The sequence below is a fragment of the Mytilus edulis genome, chromosome 2 (assembly GCF_963676685.1).
Source record: "Mytilus edulis chromosome 2, xbMytEdul2.2, whole genome shotgun sequence".
NCBI lineage: Eukaryota > Metazoa > Mollusca > Bivalvia > Mytilida > Mytilidae > Mytilus > Mytilus edulis.
In genome coordinates this window covers 56,910,181-56,930,090 of record NC_092345.1, presented here as the reverse complement: position 1 = coordinate 56,930,090, position 19,910 = coordinate 56,910,181, and the positions used below count along the sequence as shown (strand labels likewise).

The 19,910-nt window shown below is 32.4% G+C and overlaps 1 protein-coding gene across 1 annotated transcript in view; it reads right to left on the bottom strand.

Moving 5' to 3' along the window:
• Window positions 1-19,910, bottom strand: part of LOC139512483 (uncharacterized) — a 90,096-nt gene that overhangs the window by 14,666 nt on the left and 55,520 nt on the right. Inside the window, exons 28-37 of the mRNA XM_071300116.1 lie at window positions 19,710-19,872; window positions 18,948-19,046; window positions 17,896-18,067; window positions 16,741-16,798; window positions 7,766-7,917; window positions 5,662-5,801; window positions 5,130-5,275; window positions 4,163-4,346; window positions 3,594-3,749; window positions 1,883-2,039 (exon numbers count right to left, since the gene is read on the bottom strand). Of these exons, the coding sequence (XP_071156217.1) occupies window positions 1,883-2,039; window positions 3,594-3,749; window positions 4,163-4,346; window positions 5,130-5,275; window positions 5,662-5,801; window positions 7,766-7,917; window positions 16,741-16,798; window positions 17,896-18,067; window positions 18,948-19,046; window positions 19,710-19,872 (1,427 nt within the window). The remainder of the gene's footprint in view (window positions 1-1,882; window positions 2,040-3,593; window positions 3,750-4,162; window positions 4,347-5,129; window positions 5,276-5,661; window positions 5,802-7,765; window positions 7,918-16,740; window positions 16,799-17,895; window positions 18,068-18,947; window positions 19,047-19,709; window positions 19,873-19,910) is intronic.

The following is a 19,910-nucleotide window of genomic DNA, read 5'->3' as shown; positions in this document are numbered from 1 at the left end:
ATATGACACACCATCAAAAACTTTATTTAAACAATTAGGATGGTTAACTTTTCAACAAAGGAGTATTAACACCGTATATCATCAGTACACCGGATATAGGTACTAACCAAGCGGGCATGATCGATTTTGACCTTACAAGGTAACGAAAAACTTTGTTTTGCTTTATCAATATTCAATGCACATTTCTCAACATTTGAAATTCCTGCACCCAAATAATGTTTGCATCGATTTTTTCCTATTCATAAAACAACTTTGATATTCTAGTAAGAACAATTAACTTGTACATGCGCAAATAGTTGTGAATGTCAATACCAACTTTCAATTTCGATACAGTTGTTGAGACATTTACATGTTTGATCTGAAAGAAACCTAATACAGGGCAAAAGTAATAGTTACCAATCATAAACCTAGCTGTGATTACTCATTCCTTGAAACTGTTTGGGTAATAAACGAGTATGAAAATAAAGTTTTTGTGTACGGTGTACAACAACTTATACTTTTTAACAATGCACCGTACATAAGGATTTATGTGTTCAGCTGAACACCATACACAACGCTTCTTTAGGGATAAAATATCGAAAAATAACATATGTATGAAAGATTTCAATGCCAATTATTGAAACAGCTATACTTATTACACACACACACATTGACCTTCTATCAGAAAAAGAGTCGCAAGGAATATAGAATTATATCGGATGAGACAAGGACAAGTATTTGTACATGCTTTTACAATGTTTAAGTAATTCCTCTTATTTTTGGGGAAAAATGAGACATCTCTAATCATCATCCTACGACCAAATCATTTCTTAAAACAGCAATTATATTTAGATTGAAGTACACATTGATATTATGTGAACAAAACAAAAATTGTCATTACCGTGTAAGATCAAAATCGCTCACCCCCGCTTGGTTAGTAACTATATCCGCTGTACGATGATACACGGTGATTAATGTATAAGTGTGTAAATAGTCTTGCACCTGATTATCTTTGTCAATTATCTAATAATAACCAAAATGTTGTTGCAAGATATTCTTTGCATTCATCGGACAATAATTGTCTTTTCATACCACGTCTGAGAACAAATTTTATGAAAAAAACATTTCAATATTCTGGTACAGTTCTTTGGAATAGTATTCCTGTTCAAATAAAAAAAGATTGATAGAACAGTTCAAACAAAGTTTTTATAATTTCTAGTTTCTAAACTAAAAATGTAATTATCAGATGAGTCCATATATTTATCTTGTACATCTGATATTAATATGTTCATGAACCTATGCTGTATATTTGTCACCTTTTGTTTTGCATAAAAAGTATGTATGTAAATGGATATATTATATTATTGTATATTTTAAATTATTCAGAGGGCATCAGGGGAGATTAGTATTGTACTAACTGATTTTACCCTTTTTAAATAAAGTATTTATTATTATTATTATTATTATTATTATGTTTTTGTTCTAAAAGAAAAGAAAACAGCATCTAATCGAGAAATGTTGTTCAAACAAATAAGTTTAATTATCTGCAAATTTCCAAGAAGCCAATGTTACTTCAGATTTTCACATTACATTATTTTCCATAATAAAACAATCATGTTTATTCTAAAACCAAATTACAGAGATTTCACATCTTCTTTATCTGGATGCACACTGGACATGTGTGATATACATGAACATGCACCTTAAAAAGGAAATCTACATAATACCATTATCAAAATGAATTTAAAAGTTACATAACAATGAACAAGCAGATTAGATTAGTAAATAAATGTATCATGTTTTAAAGAAGCTGAAATGGCACAAACATCCACAAAGCACTGCATAATAAATTTCAATATAAAGCAGATCATGTCAACATGATTTTTTGAAATGTAATACCAACCTGTTGGACAAGATGAGGCACAAGTTGTTAAAAACCAACCATCAACACAAAGACACTTTCCCGTTGTCTTGTCACACGTTCCATGGACACAGTCACAAGGAGTTTGACATGTACTACCATAATAACCAACAGGACATTCACATTTTGTACCAGGCGTCTGCAAATGTAAATCAACAATAGCTATTTGAGGAATAAAAAACATAATGCAGATTATTTTTAAGGAGGCTCACGAGTACAAAAATTTCGGCAAAAAATTAAACATTTGTTTTTTCAGTACAAATTTTATTTATTACACTATTAGTTATTACTTTATGATATATGGTACAAAAATCAACCAAAAAAATTGATTCGGTTTGGCCCCAGATGACTTTCAAAAAGTTTTTATCATTGAAAAAGCTCCAAATTATCTCCCTTTGGTGCAAAAATGCCATTTTTTTTGGCATTAAAATTGAAATATCTTCTTAAACTCATCGGTGACCTATATTTTTTATTATTGTTTTCAAATAAGCTTTACACAAACTAAATAATAGTAAAATTTTAGCGATTTCTGTAATTTTGTTCTTTTTTTATTTCCATATTACCTTTATTTCTCCTATTAGTTCAACAGAAAAAAAGGACATAAACAAAAATGTATGCTTCTTTCGGAGGCAGATTGTGAGCTTAAATGAACAGTGACCCCATTTGTTTATTTCATTTTTCTCTTAAGTATATGATAAAGTTCATTTATGAAAAAATATAGAGAAATCCTATATTAGATAAAAAAAAAAAAATTTAGACCCGCAAGCCACCTTAACACATCTTTTAAAAATGTCACTCTGTTGCGAAATTCTGTTTCGATTTCTCAGTTGTCAACCCCACACAAATTTGTCAAGCAGTAAATCTAAAATTGATATATCTTCACAATGGTGTAGAATATGCCTTCCTTTGAAGTCAGATCTCGATCATTGGTAGCAAGCCTACGTCATTCGTTATTATTTCGTCAACCAATACTCCATTTTAAATATAATATTCATTTTAATTCTACCTAATTCTTTTTTAAAGTTTTCACTTTATTATAATAGTTTTGAAGTAAATCTCTAATAAGAGAAAAACAGGTAAACATTGCCATTTAAGGGCAATACCTCTTACTTAAAGTCACTTGACAATTCTTTAGTGTTGATTTATTCTGCTGATAATTTTTGTGTGTTCCGTCTATCTTTGATAATTGTAAGATTATATCCGAACAGAGGTAAAGAATATCATTATTCTTGAAGGGCAATAACTCTTCTTGGAAAATTGATTGGCAAAATCAATGATGTGGACTTATTTGTAAATGTTTATTTTTGCTGTTTATAGTGTTAATGTATCTATTACAGTTTCTGATATAATTGCCAAAATGTAAGAGAAAAAGAAGAGTAGAAAAACTCCCAGAAGCAGTTTGATAATTTTGGTGATTGCAGGTATTTCTTGATATTTTGAGTATTCTACAATCAGAACCTTTCTTTTTTTCTGATAATGTTTTGTTGTTTTTATTCAACCAATTCCTTAGTATTTTGTACATCATATGAATATACCAAAAAACTCAAATAAACATTACAGTGACCTATAGTTATTTATTTCTGTGTCATTTGGACTCTGATGTAGAGTTGTCTCATTGGCAATCATACCACATCTTCTTTTTTATATGAAATCTTTTTCATTAAATGTTGATATCTTTATATTTTCAACTTACTGTGCATATACAAGATCCAGTTGCCTTACTACAGAATCCATTTCCACAGTTAGCAGGACAGGAAGTGTTACACCCAGGACCGCCATAACCAGTTGGACATGGCATTTCACACATATTACCTTGCCAACCAGGTGGACATAAACATGCTCCAGTGACCTAAAAAAGATTTTTCACATTTTCTTACTTAGAGACTTGGAAACTACATCTCTCACATGGTACTTATATACCCTTTTCTTATAATTAATTCTTTCTTGATTCAATTCATGATACAATCTTAAAGTGTACTTATTTAAATCTTAATGATCTAGCCATTAATGTATTTTTTTTTTTCTTTAAAAAAAAAGAGCAAATTACATGTGAAAAGTTGGTGGAAGATGATCAAAGTAATGTTTACTTTTATTATTTACCTGTATTTTAGAACTATGTTCCATTTGAACTCTTTATTGGTGAGAATAAAAGACAGATTGGCTTGCTCATATTTCCAACTGAGTTATTGCTTACACCATCTTGTGTGGTTAGAATAAAAGCCAGATTTCCATGTTCAAAAATTCAACAAAGTTATTACTTACACCATTACAAGATGCTCCATTTTTACAAGCACATGTCTGTTTACACTTGTTTCCATAGCGACCTAAAGGACATTTCAGCTCACATTGATGACCTCTATATCCTGGGTTACATTCACATAAACCAGTGACTCCATCACATGGCTGGTTATAGCAGTTACACCTTTTAGCACAATTAATGCCAAACCTGGAAATAAGAAAATCCTAGCTGACATAATTTAGAATGTTCCTAACTCAGTGTATGATTGTAGTTTGGACAAACACACGTGACTGATACATTGAAGGATATCATAAATTCCTCACAATAAGCTTACAATTTTTAGAATAACTGATTCATTACTTCTAGTAATTACCCTTCTTATCTTGATAATATAGTCAAACTCTGACAATTATTGAGCAGACACCCCATAACTTATGTGACCTCTTATATATTATTGGCAATAATTGCCTCAAAACTAATGCTGTTTCTACACTCTATTCCCTTGAAGGATCAACCACAGCATCTTATTTAAGTGCATAAAATAGAAATGTAGATGGGGGTGTCGGAGGGGTCCTGATCCCGAAATCCCGGGCTTAAAAACATGAAATCTGAGGTCCCGAATTTAAAGAAATTTAAATCCCAACATCCCGAACTTCGAAAAGAGAATTCCCGGATTTCAAAAGGGTCAATCCCGAAATCCCTGCCATCCCTCTAGATACAACACAATTTCTTGCTTCAGTCATAAAAAATCTTACTTTATGAACTGAAAGCTAGGCTATGTATAGCATAATTATATGCTTTAGATACAATTAAAAATAGTTAATGTAGACCTAGCTTGTTTTCTGTAATTCATAATTTCTTATACTTCTAACAATGTCTAACTTAAACTACATAAATTACTACAAGGGTGCTACTCTATCTAAGCAAAATTTAGCACAACTAGTTTGAGATTTTCATTATTACATATTATGTGATTATTATTTAACTTACGATCCTGGTGGACAAGCCACATCACATTTCTGTCCAACAAATCCAGGACCACAATGGCATGCTCCAGTCACATGATCACACCCATACTTCCCGGCACACTGGCATTTCTGCTCACAAAATTGTCCATAAAAACCAATTGGACATTCCTAAATTAAATCAACAGATAAAATTTTGTACTGGTATAGAATTTCATTCTCATGATACGTACTGAGTTCTGGTTTCATTATTGGGATAAAAAAATTGCGGATTTTGTGGTCAATGTGATCCACAAATACAAGTATCTGATGAAATGCAAATTCCAGACCATGACTATGATTTTTTTATAACTGTTTTTCAAAGGCTTTGATTATATATTATTTTCATTACTCCCCTTGTATTAGCATTACGATTCAGGTTTCAACTGAAGACATTATCTCTATAACATAAATGATCACTGTTCACAAAATTGATCAATCATCTCAATGACCACTTCTATCATTCAAACTATTGACCAATGAAGAAACAAATAAGGTTACTTATTCCCTATACCTACCAGTTCACAATGTTGACCTTTGAATCCCGGTCCACATTGACAAAGCCCTGTTACAGGATCACATGGTTGATTGTTACAGTTACAGAAGAATCCACAATCAGGTCCATACGAACCAAGTTCACACTGAAAGATACATGTGGCTGAAAAAAAAATCAAATAATAAAATTATATAACAAGTTCACCATGGCACAAATCCATTCTTGTAAAAAAAATTAATTGCTGTGCACATTTCGAAAACGAATGTCCCAACTTTTTATCATTCACCTGACAATAAGCCTTTACAGATGTTCATGAACATCTCCTCAAAATCATACAGGTTATATTTGGTTCAACCATACTTTGTAATTTCAATTATTTAAGGATGTTTGCTCCTCCATTTTTTCATTTTTTGCAAGATTTTTGGGAATCCCCTGGTTTTCTGCATGTATTGTCATTAAAAAAAAATTTGCCAACTAACCCATACTTTTTTTTTTATATATTTCAAAATTTTATAAAATTCTTGTTATCTTTTCATAGTTTTTTGAAACAAATAAGATGTCAATGTTAATCATATGAAAATTCTGGAGAGAATTATTTCCCGCCAAATTTTCAATGGCTTATATCTCGAAAACGAGCATATGGACCCTCCATTTTTTCTACTTTTTTAGTTTCTTTATCTATATACTATCAATTCATAACAGTCTTTTAAAAAGCTTGTTATTTTTGAACAGAGTAGCGAACATCCTTAAGAAAGCGATTCGCTCCAAATTTTATCTTCCCTGAAGAGACTATATGATGTTGGATGAGGTCTACATGGAAATTTAACTTATCTTTTCTGAGCACCTAAGTTCATTTCTATTTAGTGGTGGGATTGTTGTTGCTAAATTTTCAATTTTCTTTGTTTTTCTATGGAACATTTTTGATCACATTGATTGATTTAAACTTGAATAAATAATACTAAAATAAACAGCTGCGCCATGAGCGCATGATACACCCGACGTCTTGTGTGGAAGTTTTATGCAATAATCATCAATAGTTTCTGAGAAAGTTTTAAGCAATAACCATTAATTGTTTTTGAGACACGGCGAGACATGTGAACCCCCCCCCCCCCCTCCCCAACCCACCCTGTTTTTTTTTTACAAAAAACTAAATATCACTAAAATAAAATTTTTAATCAAACCAAAAAGTATACAGATCTTTAGATTAATATAACAAAGAAGTGTGTACAGTTTCAAGCAATAATCATAAATTGTTTTTGAGATACGGCGCGACATGTAAAAAAACCATCCCCTTTTTTACAAAATACTCAATAACTCAAAAATAAAACTTTGAGTCATCACCAAAAAGTATACAGATCTTAAGATTAATATAACAAAGAAGTGTGTAAAGTTTTAAGCAATAATAATAAATCGTTTTTGAGATACAGTGCGACATGTAAACCCCTCCTTTTTTACAAAATACTCAATAACTCAAAAATGAAATTTTGAATCATCACCAAAAAGTATACAGATATTAAGATTAATATAACTAAGAAGTGTATTAAGTTTTAAGCAATAATCAAGAAGATACGGTGCGACATGTGAAAAAAAAAAAAAAACCTGTTTTAGTTACAAAGTGCCGTAACTCAAAAAGTTTAAATCTTATTTTCACTAAAAAGTATACAGATCATTTGACCATTATAAGAAACAACTATATAAAGTTTCATGAAATTTGGATAAGTCATTCTCAAGAAAGGGTGCGACATATTTACGCCGGACAGACAGATGGACAGACGGACCGACAGACGGACACTGGACATTTGTATACCATAATACGTCTCGTCAAAATTTTTACGGGCGTATAAATACTAGTGTCATCAACACTGTAAATTCAGAAATAACTTGTTTTTATTAATGTGAAAAAAGATTTGCAAAATGATCGCTTTCATTATTTAAGTATAACTCTTAATTCCTTCACAATATATTCGAAATCAAAATCTCATTTGAATATACAGTATTTCAAAGTTTAATAGTTTGGAATTCATGAACATAGACAAGTCATCTCATAATAAATACCATATTACAATTCTATTGTTGGGGTTAAATTCTTCACAGAATGTGATTTTCCATAAAAAGTGAATACTTACGCAACATATAACCAGGATTACACTGGCATGTTCCACCAACTGGGTCACATGATCCCTGATTATTACAGAGACAAGGAAGTTTACAATCCTGTCCATAATGTCCTGATGGACAAGGATACTGACAATTACTACCCATCCATCCTGAGTTACACCTACAAATAGATACTGACAATTACTACCCATCCATCCTGAGTTACACCTACAAATAGATACTGACAATTACTACCCATCCATCCCGAGTTACACCTACAGATAGATACTGACAATTACTACCCATCCATCTTGAGTTACACCTACAAATAGATACTGACAATTACTACCCATCCATCCGGAGTTACACCTACAAATAGATACTGACAATTACTACCCATCCATCCTGAGTTATACCTACAAATAGTGTACAGTATACTGTAAGTTGTCTGTAGAGGTATTCAACAATATTCTCCACACTGAGTAAGATACAAGGCAATAGGGAGAGTTAAATGGTTATCATATTTTTTTATCAATTATAGATTTCGATGTTCATTCACAATTTGTGGAGACTTTGATCCATTTCAAGTTTGACATCTGGTCACATAAATTGGACACTTTTCTATTATAGAAGATACTATATTGGCATCTATGGCTGTTGGGTTACTGCATCACTTACATACACTTTCCTTTTATTAATATGCAATAATTTTTTACAAAGCATGTAAAACCAGATGCTCCGCAGGGCGCAGCTTTATACGACAGCAGAGGTTGAACCCTGAACGGTTGGGGCAAGTATGGACACAACATTCAAGCTGGATTCAGCTCTAAATTTGGATTGTGATTAAATAGTTGACACAGCATAGGTTTCTGACACAGAATGAATGTGGTCTAATAAACTTTTGCCTTTGAGCAATTCACTATGCTGTTGAATATTAAAATATTAATCCTCTCAAAAAAATGTTTGAAGAACATTTTCTTTTTATCTATGAAATCTGAAATGAGAAAAATTGAAGATTTCTTGCTATTGCTGAATACTGTGCAATTGAAAATTTCTTGCTATAGCACAATACTTAATATAATAATTTTGGATCCTGATTTGGACCAACTTTAAAACTGGGCCCATAATCAAAAATCTAAGTACATGTTTAGATTCAGCATATCAAAGAAGCCCAAGAATTAATTTTTTGTTAAAATCAAACTTAGTTTAATTTTGGACCCTTTGGACTTTAATGTAGACCAATTTGAAAACAGGACCAAAAATTAAGAATATACATACACAGTTAGATTTGGCATATCAAAGAACCCCAATTATTCAATTTTTGATGAAATCAAACAAAGTTTAATTTTGGACCCCGATTTGGACCAACTTGAAAACTGGGCCAATAATCAAAAATCTAAGTACATTTTTAGATTCAGCATATTAAAGAACCCCAAGGATTCAATTTTTGTTAAAATCAAACTAAGTTTAATTTTGGACCCTTTGGACCTTAATGTAGACCAAGGAGTATGGCCACGAAGTGCCAATATTGGCCCTGTGAGGTGACAAAAAATAAAAGTGAAATAAAGTGGATCCTTTATGGCTAAAACATATCTATGTATATTGTTATTTTTTATTATAGTATAAAATCATATTTTTGTGACGTCATTAATGTGACGTAATACCCGGAATCGAACCGAAACGCTCAAAATGTCCAAATTCTTGAAGAATTTCATACTTCCTGGTTGAAATTCGCATTGGCCACAGGCCTCGACCAAAGTAATTTCACTCTTATTTTAATTGTTTGACATTTTGACTCAGTTTGCAACAATATTTATTGTGGTCGAGGCCTGTGGCCACATCGAAAATCTACATTTTGCTAACAAGCAAATCCTGATTCAATGCCACTATTTCCGAGGTACGATACATTCTATGACGAATAAAACTGCACAAAGAACTTGTACAATATTGTTATAAACGTCGTACATAGAAATAAATTCTATGATTATATTTATTACAAACAAAAAAGAAGAAATTGGAAAAACAAGTCTTTGTTTTTGCTTGGTAAACCGCCGACACGGCGAGGGGTTGAAACACAAAGTATGGTCGGGTTGTTATCTCATTAACAAATTCCCCATTTCCATTCTGAATGTTATAAACATGAGCCAACATTAGAATTTAATGAACATATCCTTTTTATAGATACACATATTAGTTTTGTTTTATAAAGAGTAGAGAGGGAGGGTAGGAGGGGTCCTGATCCCGAAATCCCGCTTAAAAGCACGAAATCCCGAGGTCCCGAATTTAAAATAAATTGAAATCCCAAATCCCGAAATTTGAAAAAAAGAATTCCCGGATCCCGAAAGGGTCAATCCCGAAATCCCGAGCTTAAAAACACCCGATCCCGGAGTCCCGATAAAGGTCCTATCCCCCCTCAGTAGACGAAATCGTCGAAAGATAACCTCCATGGAAAGTAATCTCATGTTGACGCTTTGATGAAGTGCTTTCTTTCACGTCCGCATTTTCTATCGAGTATGGCATGCCAAGTTAATAATTTTTTTTAAATAATTACTACGGATGGTGAAAACAAATTACAGCCTATGAACAATAATATACATTGAAAATCGTAGGACAAAAGACGTAAGAAATCACGTGAGAATTGTTATATCATATAGCACAGTGGTAGAATAAGCTTTTCAATATTTTTTCATAAAAATAGAAACAACGAAGCCTTGAGTGAAGGGCATGGTATATACTATCCGTGACATTCAACCAGAACAAATATTTGTTTGCATTGAAAACTGAAATAAATATGAAACAAAACTATGATATAGCTTGGGTAACTTCAAATTATATCTGATATTCACGCATCGCGGGATAGCACGTATAATTGGTCAGAATGCTTACTAAGAGAAATTGTTTATTTGGTCCCTTTTTGGTGGTCTCTTTTAAATTTCGGTGAGACTTGTACAAGAGACCAACACAAATGTCTGCTTAATATGAATATCTTATCTATGAGATATTTTTATATTTCCGGTTTTTGTTGAGGCCCGATCTTCGTGTTGAATCTGTTGTTACCTGTTTTTACTTATATTGTGATATTTTTGTTTTTCCTTTTGTCGCTTCTATATTTTCATGGTGTTGTATGATTTTATTAGTCTTATGATTCTTTATTACGCCCTTCCCTTTCTCTTATTACTAATGACAACACATGCAATTTCTTGTTTCCTGAGGTGAAATAAATTCTAGTAATTGCTCACCGTCATAAATATGCATGAAGTATTTGCCACTAGACGTTCTCCAAACAACTATCAATCATATCTCAGCTAAAGCTAAAAGTACTATAATGAATTTAAACATAATTGAATACGTAATTCACTTTTTGGGTTAGAAGAAAATAAAGGAATATCAGAGGCGGATATAGAGGGGGTGGGGCTGTCGCCCCCCTTTTCTTGGAAAAAATGGTTGTTTACTGTGAATTCAGAAATTATTGATATTACTTGATTTTAGACTAAAATGCGATTTTAATTTTTGCGATATTGAGAAAAATCCTGTTTACTTCATATAAGAATAAATCAAAATGCGAGTGTAAATTATTGCGATTATAACTCTGTCGCATTTTTCGCAATAATAAAAACATTGCAATAATTTCTGAATTGCACGTATATAGGAAATCACTGAAGCATGATCGGAGCGGGCCCCTCTTAGACAGTCAGTGGGCCCCCTTATGCAAATTTCTGGCTCCGCCACTGAATATTGATTTAAAGAAAAACACCCTTTTATTAAAAAGTGTTGTTTGTCTCATGATTACCGATGACTGTTTAAACGTCCAGCGCAAGTTAAATGCATATTCCGGATGATAACATGTTTTAAAGTTGCGCACATTGACTGTATACTCGGGTATCTAGGGAATACAAGACATCACACATGAATCAAGCATTGAAGAGCTCTCTTGAAAATGCATTTGAAAATGCATATTAAAAAGAAGCATGCCGTAGACGAAAGTGACAATGAGCAGAGTGTAGTTTAAGAATAGAATATTAATTTTATCATTGTTAGGTTATTGTCACATTTGTGTTTATCATTATATATAACTACAACTAGATATCATTGAGATGGGAGCCATCTCTGTGGGCCCCGCTGTCAATAACGTGGGGTAAATAAGTTGTATGGATAATCTGATATGAAGCATTATTTGAAGTTATTACATAGTCTCATGTGTGATTTTGATCTAAGATTTTAAGTTAAAACTGATAAATATTCTCATCTTACTTTCATAGTATAATAGTGATATGACTGCATGATGTGAACTCATTGATTACTACTCTAAGGTGACTTCTGGATATATGGATTGATGTTTGAACAATATGTTTAAAGGTGCTGCCCAATTGATATTTGTCACATATTTTTAGAATTATGCCTTCAATATATTATGACCCACCAAGTATAAAGTATGAAATATTAATGGTTCTCGAGAGGTAGAGCGGACACAATTTGTTAAGAACAACGAACAGATGGACAGACCGACAGACTGATCTTAGACCTAGGATGCATACATTATGACACATTCTCTTGTGTTGGTTAATATATATGTTAAGTTGAAAATGTTTGTCAGGTATAAAGTATGAAATAATAACAGCTGTCCTCTCAAAATATAATGTGGATCAAATTTGTTAGCGATGGACAGACCAACAGACAGACAGACCTTTGACCTAGGAAGTGGTACATATATCATGACACACCCTCTGGTGTTGGTTAAAATAGATGTCAAGTATAATATTTGAAATCATAACGGTTTTCAAGATATAGAGCGGACACAATCTTCACCACAGGACACAGGGTTGTCAACTGAAACCAAAGTTTTTTTGACGTTGACCTTTGACCTAGGAAGTTGTACATACATCATGACACGCCCTCTGGTGGTGGTTAAAATGCATGACAAGTATATACTTTGAAATCATAACGATTATCTAGATATGGAGCGGACACGATCTTCACCACAGGACACAGGATTGTCAACTCGAAACCAAAGTTTTTGACCTTGACCTTTGACCTAGGAAGTTGTACATACATCATGACACACCCTCTGGTGGTTGTTAAAATGGATGTCAAGTATAAACTTTGAAATCATAATGGTTATCTAGATATGGAGCGGACACGATCTTCACCACAGGACACGGGGTTGTCAACTGAAACCAAAGTTTTTGACCTTGACCTTTGATCTAGGAAGTTGTACATACAACATGACACACCCTCTGGTGTTGGTTAATAATCATGTTAAGTATTAAGTATGAAATCATAACGGTTCTCTAGATATGGAGCGGACACGAAAGTGTTACGGACGGACGGACGGACGGACAGACGGACGGACGGACGGACAGACTGATCACTATAGGGTGACCTGCCGTCGGCGGAGCCCTAATTAACATATGTTAATTGTAGTTATATATAATTAGTTTTAAAATGAATTCATGCACGTCATTTGGTATCTGGTTGAAAGTTATCTTCTTTGCAATAATATCACATCTTCTCATTTTCAAAAAGATTGTGGAATTTGACCAAATGATAATAAGAATAATAACAAATACATTCTAAATTTGTTATAGTTTTAATTGAAATACTGGAACACATTCACCACGAGTAAAACGAGTTAAGTTTACAAGATAACAAGAATATGTCCCAACTATACGGATGCATCACTCGTACTACTATTTTGTATGTTCATTGGACCGTCAAATTGGGGACAAAAGTCTAATTTTTCACTAAAATTAGAAAGATCATATCATAGGGAACATGTGTACTAAGTTTCAAGTTGGTTGGACTTCAACTTCATCAAAAACTACCTTGACCAAAAACTTTATTTTGAATCGGGACAAACGAACAGGCGGACGGACGGATGAACAGACAAATGCACCTACAGACCAAAAAACATAATGCCCCTCTTCTATCTTAGGTGGAGCATAAAAACTGATTACGAAAAAATTGAAAAAAAGGGGCACATTAGCTGTCGATCATACTCATCGATGTGACTCAAATTCTTATATTCGACTCGTAACATACTAAAACGTTCATCAAATTTTTAATAAAAAGAAAATAAACGGTTTACGATGCATAGAGTGGAAAGTATGACTCAGCATTTTGTGTGTATTTTAGTCTAGACGCAATCCAATTACCCATTGAGGCGACCTTCCAAAGACTACCGACAGTCAACTCAGTATCAACATAAACATAAACTCGTGTAATTGCATTTTTCTAGGTCTGTTTGGTTTCATAATATAGGTTAAAACGATATGTTACTAATCGTTTTTAACTGTATAAGAACGAGTTTTGTAGATCATATCAGGCAACCAAATGGTTTCCCATTGTTTCACTTCCAATGTTAACATTCTTTTTCTTTTAACTTCTGAACACGTCCAGTTCATGCGTAACCCACCGCTTGCTAAAGTATTCAATTGACGTAGATGTGAATACGGATTTAATAAAGTCAAATTATCCACTTGCAAGTGCATAATTCACTTGCGACGTTTCTTTGCTTATGATGACAAAACTGGTGGAAACTTGCTGCTAAAGGAGAATAATTATTTCACAATTTCACTTTCATGAGTGACTGAACAAAAACTGTTTATTTTTTTCTTTATCTCGTAGCTTATGCCCTTTAACGATAACACGAATCATAAAATAATAAAAGTATTTGTTCTTTTAAAACGTAATTGATAGAACATGCAAAAGTCGGATAGATTTAATTGAATATAGCTGAATTGCTAAATTAAATCGTCAACAACAGACAACTGAAGATGAGTATTCTATAAAATTTTGGAGTTTTTAAAACTAGGCAGGCAAAAAAGAAAATATGCTATTTTGTCGTCTTTGATTTAAGAAATATCTTCACTACAATGATCCAAATAGCATATTTCAATAGTAACGGGCTATTTAGCCGGCACCAGCAATATATTTGATTTGTTGTTTTGCTGGTTCTTTGTAAAGAGTGAATTTTAACTTTGAAAAATACTTCTGATATATGTATTGTCATTCAAGAATCAAATTATTATTTGACATATAGTTGAATAAGATAAGTGTATCAATATTTGAGATACATATAATCGTTTAGTTAAAAACATGTATGAGTCCAAGTGAAAGTAAAAATTGTGAAAAAGGAATAAAAATAAAAACTGCTGTGCATACATTTGTAGCAATGAAATCATTACAAAATTTAATTGAAATTACTTCTAAACTCAGTCTACTGCTACATTAATGCATAAGAATAAAATCTCAGATTTTTAAACTATACTGTAAAAAAAAAACGAAAGATAAAAATCTCATAGCAGATAGACTTGGCAAAATAGCCACTGCCTTTAAACTATTACTTTGTCTAGCAAAAGGGTTTTTGGAAAATATAAAAAGGATTTATTGAACCATTTGAATGGATTATTTTTCATTTTCACAGGCGACTACATATTTTAGCGCTTTAGGTACAAATGGAGAGAGCAGTACTATATTATGTCAGTAGTGTATGAATAGCAGTATTTAATCAAACTAGTGTTCATTCAAATGTTTAATTCTAAATGTTGATTTGAGAGTAAATATATATAAAAAAAGATTTGGTATGATTGCCAATGATCCAACTCTCCCCAAGAGACCAAATCACAGAAATTAACAACTATAAGTCACCGTGAGTACGGCCTTCAACAGTGAGCAAAGCCCATGCCACATAGTCGGCTATGAAAAGCCACGAAATGCAAAACAATTCAAACGAGAAAACTAACAGGCTAATTTAGGTACAAAACAATGAACGAAAAACAAATATGTAACACAGTAAGCATGTTTTCCTCCGGAATTGGAATGATGTTTATGAGTGCATGTGTGGTTCTGGTGTCTGATGACTTTTATACAATAATTATAATGTGTTCTATGATTATGAAGTACATGTAATGCTTAGTACTGTCTATACACATTATTTTGTTAACTGTGTTTTTATCCTTTACTTCTTTAATAGAAAATACCCTTTTCGGTGTGTAAGTAAATCACGGGTTTTCTTTCCATATAGAAATAAGACGATGTGGTGTGATCAACTATCCTCATACATTTTTACGATTGTACATTGCTCGCCAAGATATTTTACAGCTTTCAGTCTAAATTACTTCTGACCAATAAAGACATTCATTGCTTATGTTTTTTAATCATTTATGACTTTTAATTTAATCTATGCTATAGAATTATGTTTGTTTACGTGGTCTCTACGATTTATATTTTGTGAATATCCATGCAGAAAACGAGTATACGGGACACTTATACAAAATTTAAGTGAAGCGCTAATGTGCAGCTAAAACCTTTGAAATATTAGTAAGTTTCTATTAATAAAGTCTAAAAAAAACATTAATATATATGGACGAGATTCAAGGAATATTTTGTTAAAAAATTCTTGTGATGAAATGATTTAAAAATTACTAGAACGATAACGTTAGAAAACAATTTTAACGTTACGCGCAAATGGCTAAAATACCATTGTACCTTGGTCTATTCTGACGCTCTGGAAATTTATACTGATACAGTTACAAGTCTAATGGTGATCATTTTATGAACTACACTAGTAAGTGATCATTCTGCAGTAATTTCGTAAATTTCCGAGACAGGGCCGTTTTTAACCCTTCGTGGTCATACTCCTTTGAAAACCGGACCAAAAATTAAGAATCTACATACACAGTTAGATTTGGTATATCGAAGAACCCCAATTATTCAATTTTTGATTAAATCAAACAAAGTTTAATTTGGGCCCCTAATTCCTAAACTGTTTGGACCAAAACTCCCAAAATCAATCCCAACCTTTCTTTTATGGTCATAAACCTTGTGTTTAAATTTCCTGGATTTCTATTTACTTAAACTAAAGTTATAGTGAGAAAACCAAAAGTATTCGGACGACGACGACAACGACAACAACGCTGACGCCAACGTGATACCAATTTACGACCAAAAAATTTTCAATTTTTGTGGTCGTATAAAAAAATTTATCAAGAAGAAGACTACTTACATACAGTTTCCAGTACTTGGATCACACTGTGAGTTAGCTTTACTGCAATTACATACACCTAGTAAAATAATATCACAATATCTTGTTATTCATTTAATTTCATTCAAGTCCAACTTTTCTAGGATTCTATCGTTATGACAAAATTACTTTACAAGAGATTTCAAATCCTTAAAAACTCTCACAAACAATTGTTGTCCTATTTTGGTATTAAATTTTAAATCATAAAATGCTAATCCCAAATTATGACCTGACTCAGCAGTTTAAAAATTTTCTCTCTGATAAAAACTCTTAAACCATGCCTTAAACTTAATGACATATGAAGAAGGTTACAACTCATGGCCAAAATTAGCGATAAATGATTTAAAAAATTTCTCTATGTTTATAAGTTAAATTTTGAAGTATGAAAAGCATGTCTCTCTATCAACAAGAATGTGTCCATAGTACATGGATGCCCTATCCGCACTATCATTTTCTATGTTCAGTGGACCGTGAAAATGGGGGGAAATCTCTAATTTGGCATTAAAATTAGAAATATCATATCATAAGGAACATGTGTACTAAGTTTCAAGTTGATTGGACTTCAACTTCATCAAAAACTACCTTGACCAAAAACTTTAACCTCAAGCGGGACAGATGGACCAAAGAACGGACGGACGCACAGACCAATAAAAAAATGCCCATCAATGGGGCATAAAAATGGGGCATAAAAACATTCACACACTTAGTGCATTTTGTGATTGTCAACTTGCTGACTGATAAACTATTGAGAAATGTGTGTGCTTTATATTGTTTATTTTGATGTACTTTTCTTTACTTGAGGATATGATTATAAAATATATACTATTTATCTATTTTACCATACAATACATTCAGATGATGTTAAGGTGGTACCAAACACCTTGACTTAAATGAATTTTGGCTCGTTTAATTTTCGTAAAATTTTGACAAATTATTTACTTTGACCCTTTGACAAAAATTTAATATTCCAAAATATGTCAGTCAAAATTATTGGATATATATATCAGTTTGAGAAATACTAATTTTGATTTTTAGAAGCTTGATATTTCTTCAACAATAGAATGTGATTAACATGTTCAGCTGATGTTTACAGAGTTATCTCCCTATAGAAATATGTAAATTAAAATGTTGTCTTACCAGCACAGTTAACTCCATAATACCCTATGGGGCATGGTGTATTACACTGGTCGTCATGGTAACCCGGTGAACATTTACACTGACCTATGACTGGGTCACAGAATTGTGTGTTGTTACTGTTACATGTACAGTTATTGGCACAGTTCTTACCCCATGTACCTTGTTTACATGGCTAAAAAAAATAAGAACGTTGCTACAAAATCATATTTAACATGCATTGATAAGAAGCTTTTATGAGGGTGGTAAAGGGTTATTTTCGTGCAACGTGATCGCCGTTTTTTATTTCACGTTCAACGTGTTTTTACTTTTTTATTTGACGTACAGTCGTGCAAGACGGGTGCCTCGTTCAACGTGTTCTGCTTATTTAATTTTACGTGCATCGTGATTTTCAAAGTCTTATTTTGCGTGCTCGGTATTTTTCAAATAAAATTCAAACACTCGGCAGGGATCGTCAAGAAATACTTTTTTAAAAGCCGTAAACCAATTATATCATAAATGTGTATACTAAATCGGGAATATCAAGTAAAACAAAGAGTTAATATATACAAGAAGGTCACAAAAGGTTCAAATAAAAGTATTTATTTTTTGTGCAACGTTCATTACAGAAATTATTTCACGTTCAACGTGAAATTATGTCTTATTTCACGTTTTTTTCGTGCAAGCACCCCCCCTTTACCACCTTCTTTTATAAAATATCAAAGTGAAGAAAAAAATGCATTTATCTTCATCATTTGAACTATGATGGATAGTTGTCTTATTGGCAATCATCCTTATTCTTATACTTAAACAGACATTTTTTCCATCATGCACACCCCTTTTTAATTTGCATAATAAAAATATCAGCATGAAATAAAGGATAAACAATTATTAAGAGCTGAAATAGAGAAAATCTGGCTGACCAGTAGCTCTACCAACTTTCAAATCATTTGAACATTAGTTACTGTACTATTTTTTAATATACTTTTGTATTATGTACATCTGTCTAAATTTTTTTTAGCATATTCTTTAAAAGTAAATGGAACTTGTCAAAATGTAAGGACACTGATGCTTACTTGGTTACAAAAGAATCCCTGAAAACCTACAGGACACTGACACACTATCTGCCATGATGTCACTTCCTGGGTTTTCATGGAACACTGGCCCCACTTTGGCTGAAATAAAATATAGAACATGCAGTTTAACATTCTTATATGATTTACATATCTACAAATACTTGAAAGTAATTGGTTAGTGTTTCCTTTTTTTATTTTTCGATAGACCATCAGGTACCGAAACTAATTTTCGTAACTTATATAAACACTATATCCATTTCACTGCGATATAGTTATGGAATCATGGGATTCCAAAACAGTTGAAAATTTAGGAAAAATTGATTTACCTATATGGATATATGTAAAATCGATTTTAAATTAACAAAACTTGCAGCAGTATTGACCCCCACCCCAAAACTATTTGATTTAAGTTTTTTATCCTGCATCGATCTTTTGATGTCATCCCTAACAAGAGTATATTGATGTGCAAATTGGTCAGTGAATCACTAACTTATACATAATCATTAATGACCTTTAAACTTTTATAATTCAATGTTTAGCTCCTATGATTTTCTTACCTCCTGTTTTAAATAAATGAACGTTTTAAAATAACAAAAAAAATACAGCTTCTGATAAATTTTGGTAGTCATATGACACTCTGCAATTAGTTTCACCTTGATTTTTTTCCACATGGATTTTTTCTATTGCATGCAATGCTCCAATGCTTTCCAACGCACATATAATAAATTGGTGTGTATTAAATTCTGCCTAATTGATACTTACATTAGTAGTTTCAACATCTGCTGTGAGACACCACGGTTGACATTTCTGTATAACACCTCTATGTGCAAACGCAGGGGTACCTGGAGGGGGACCAAATACAGATATCCTATTGGTACCTCCACAAAATTTATGTCCGTCACCTCTGCATGCAGTATGACAATCTCTACAATATTTATAACTATGTCAGCAATTTAAAAACAA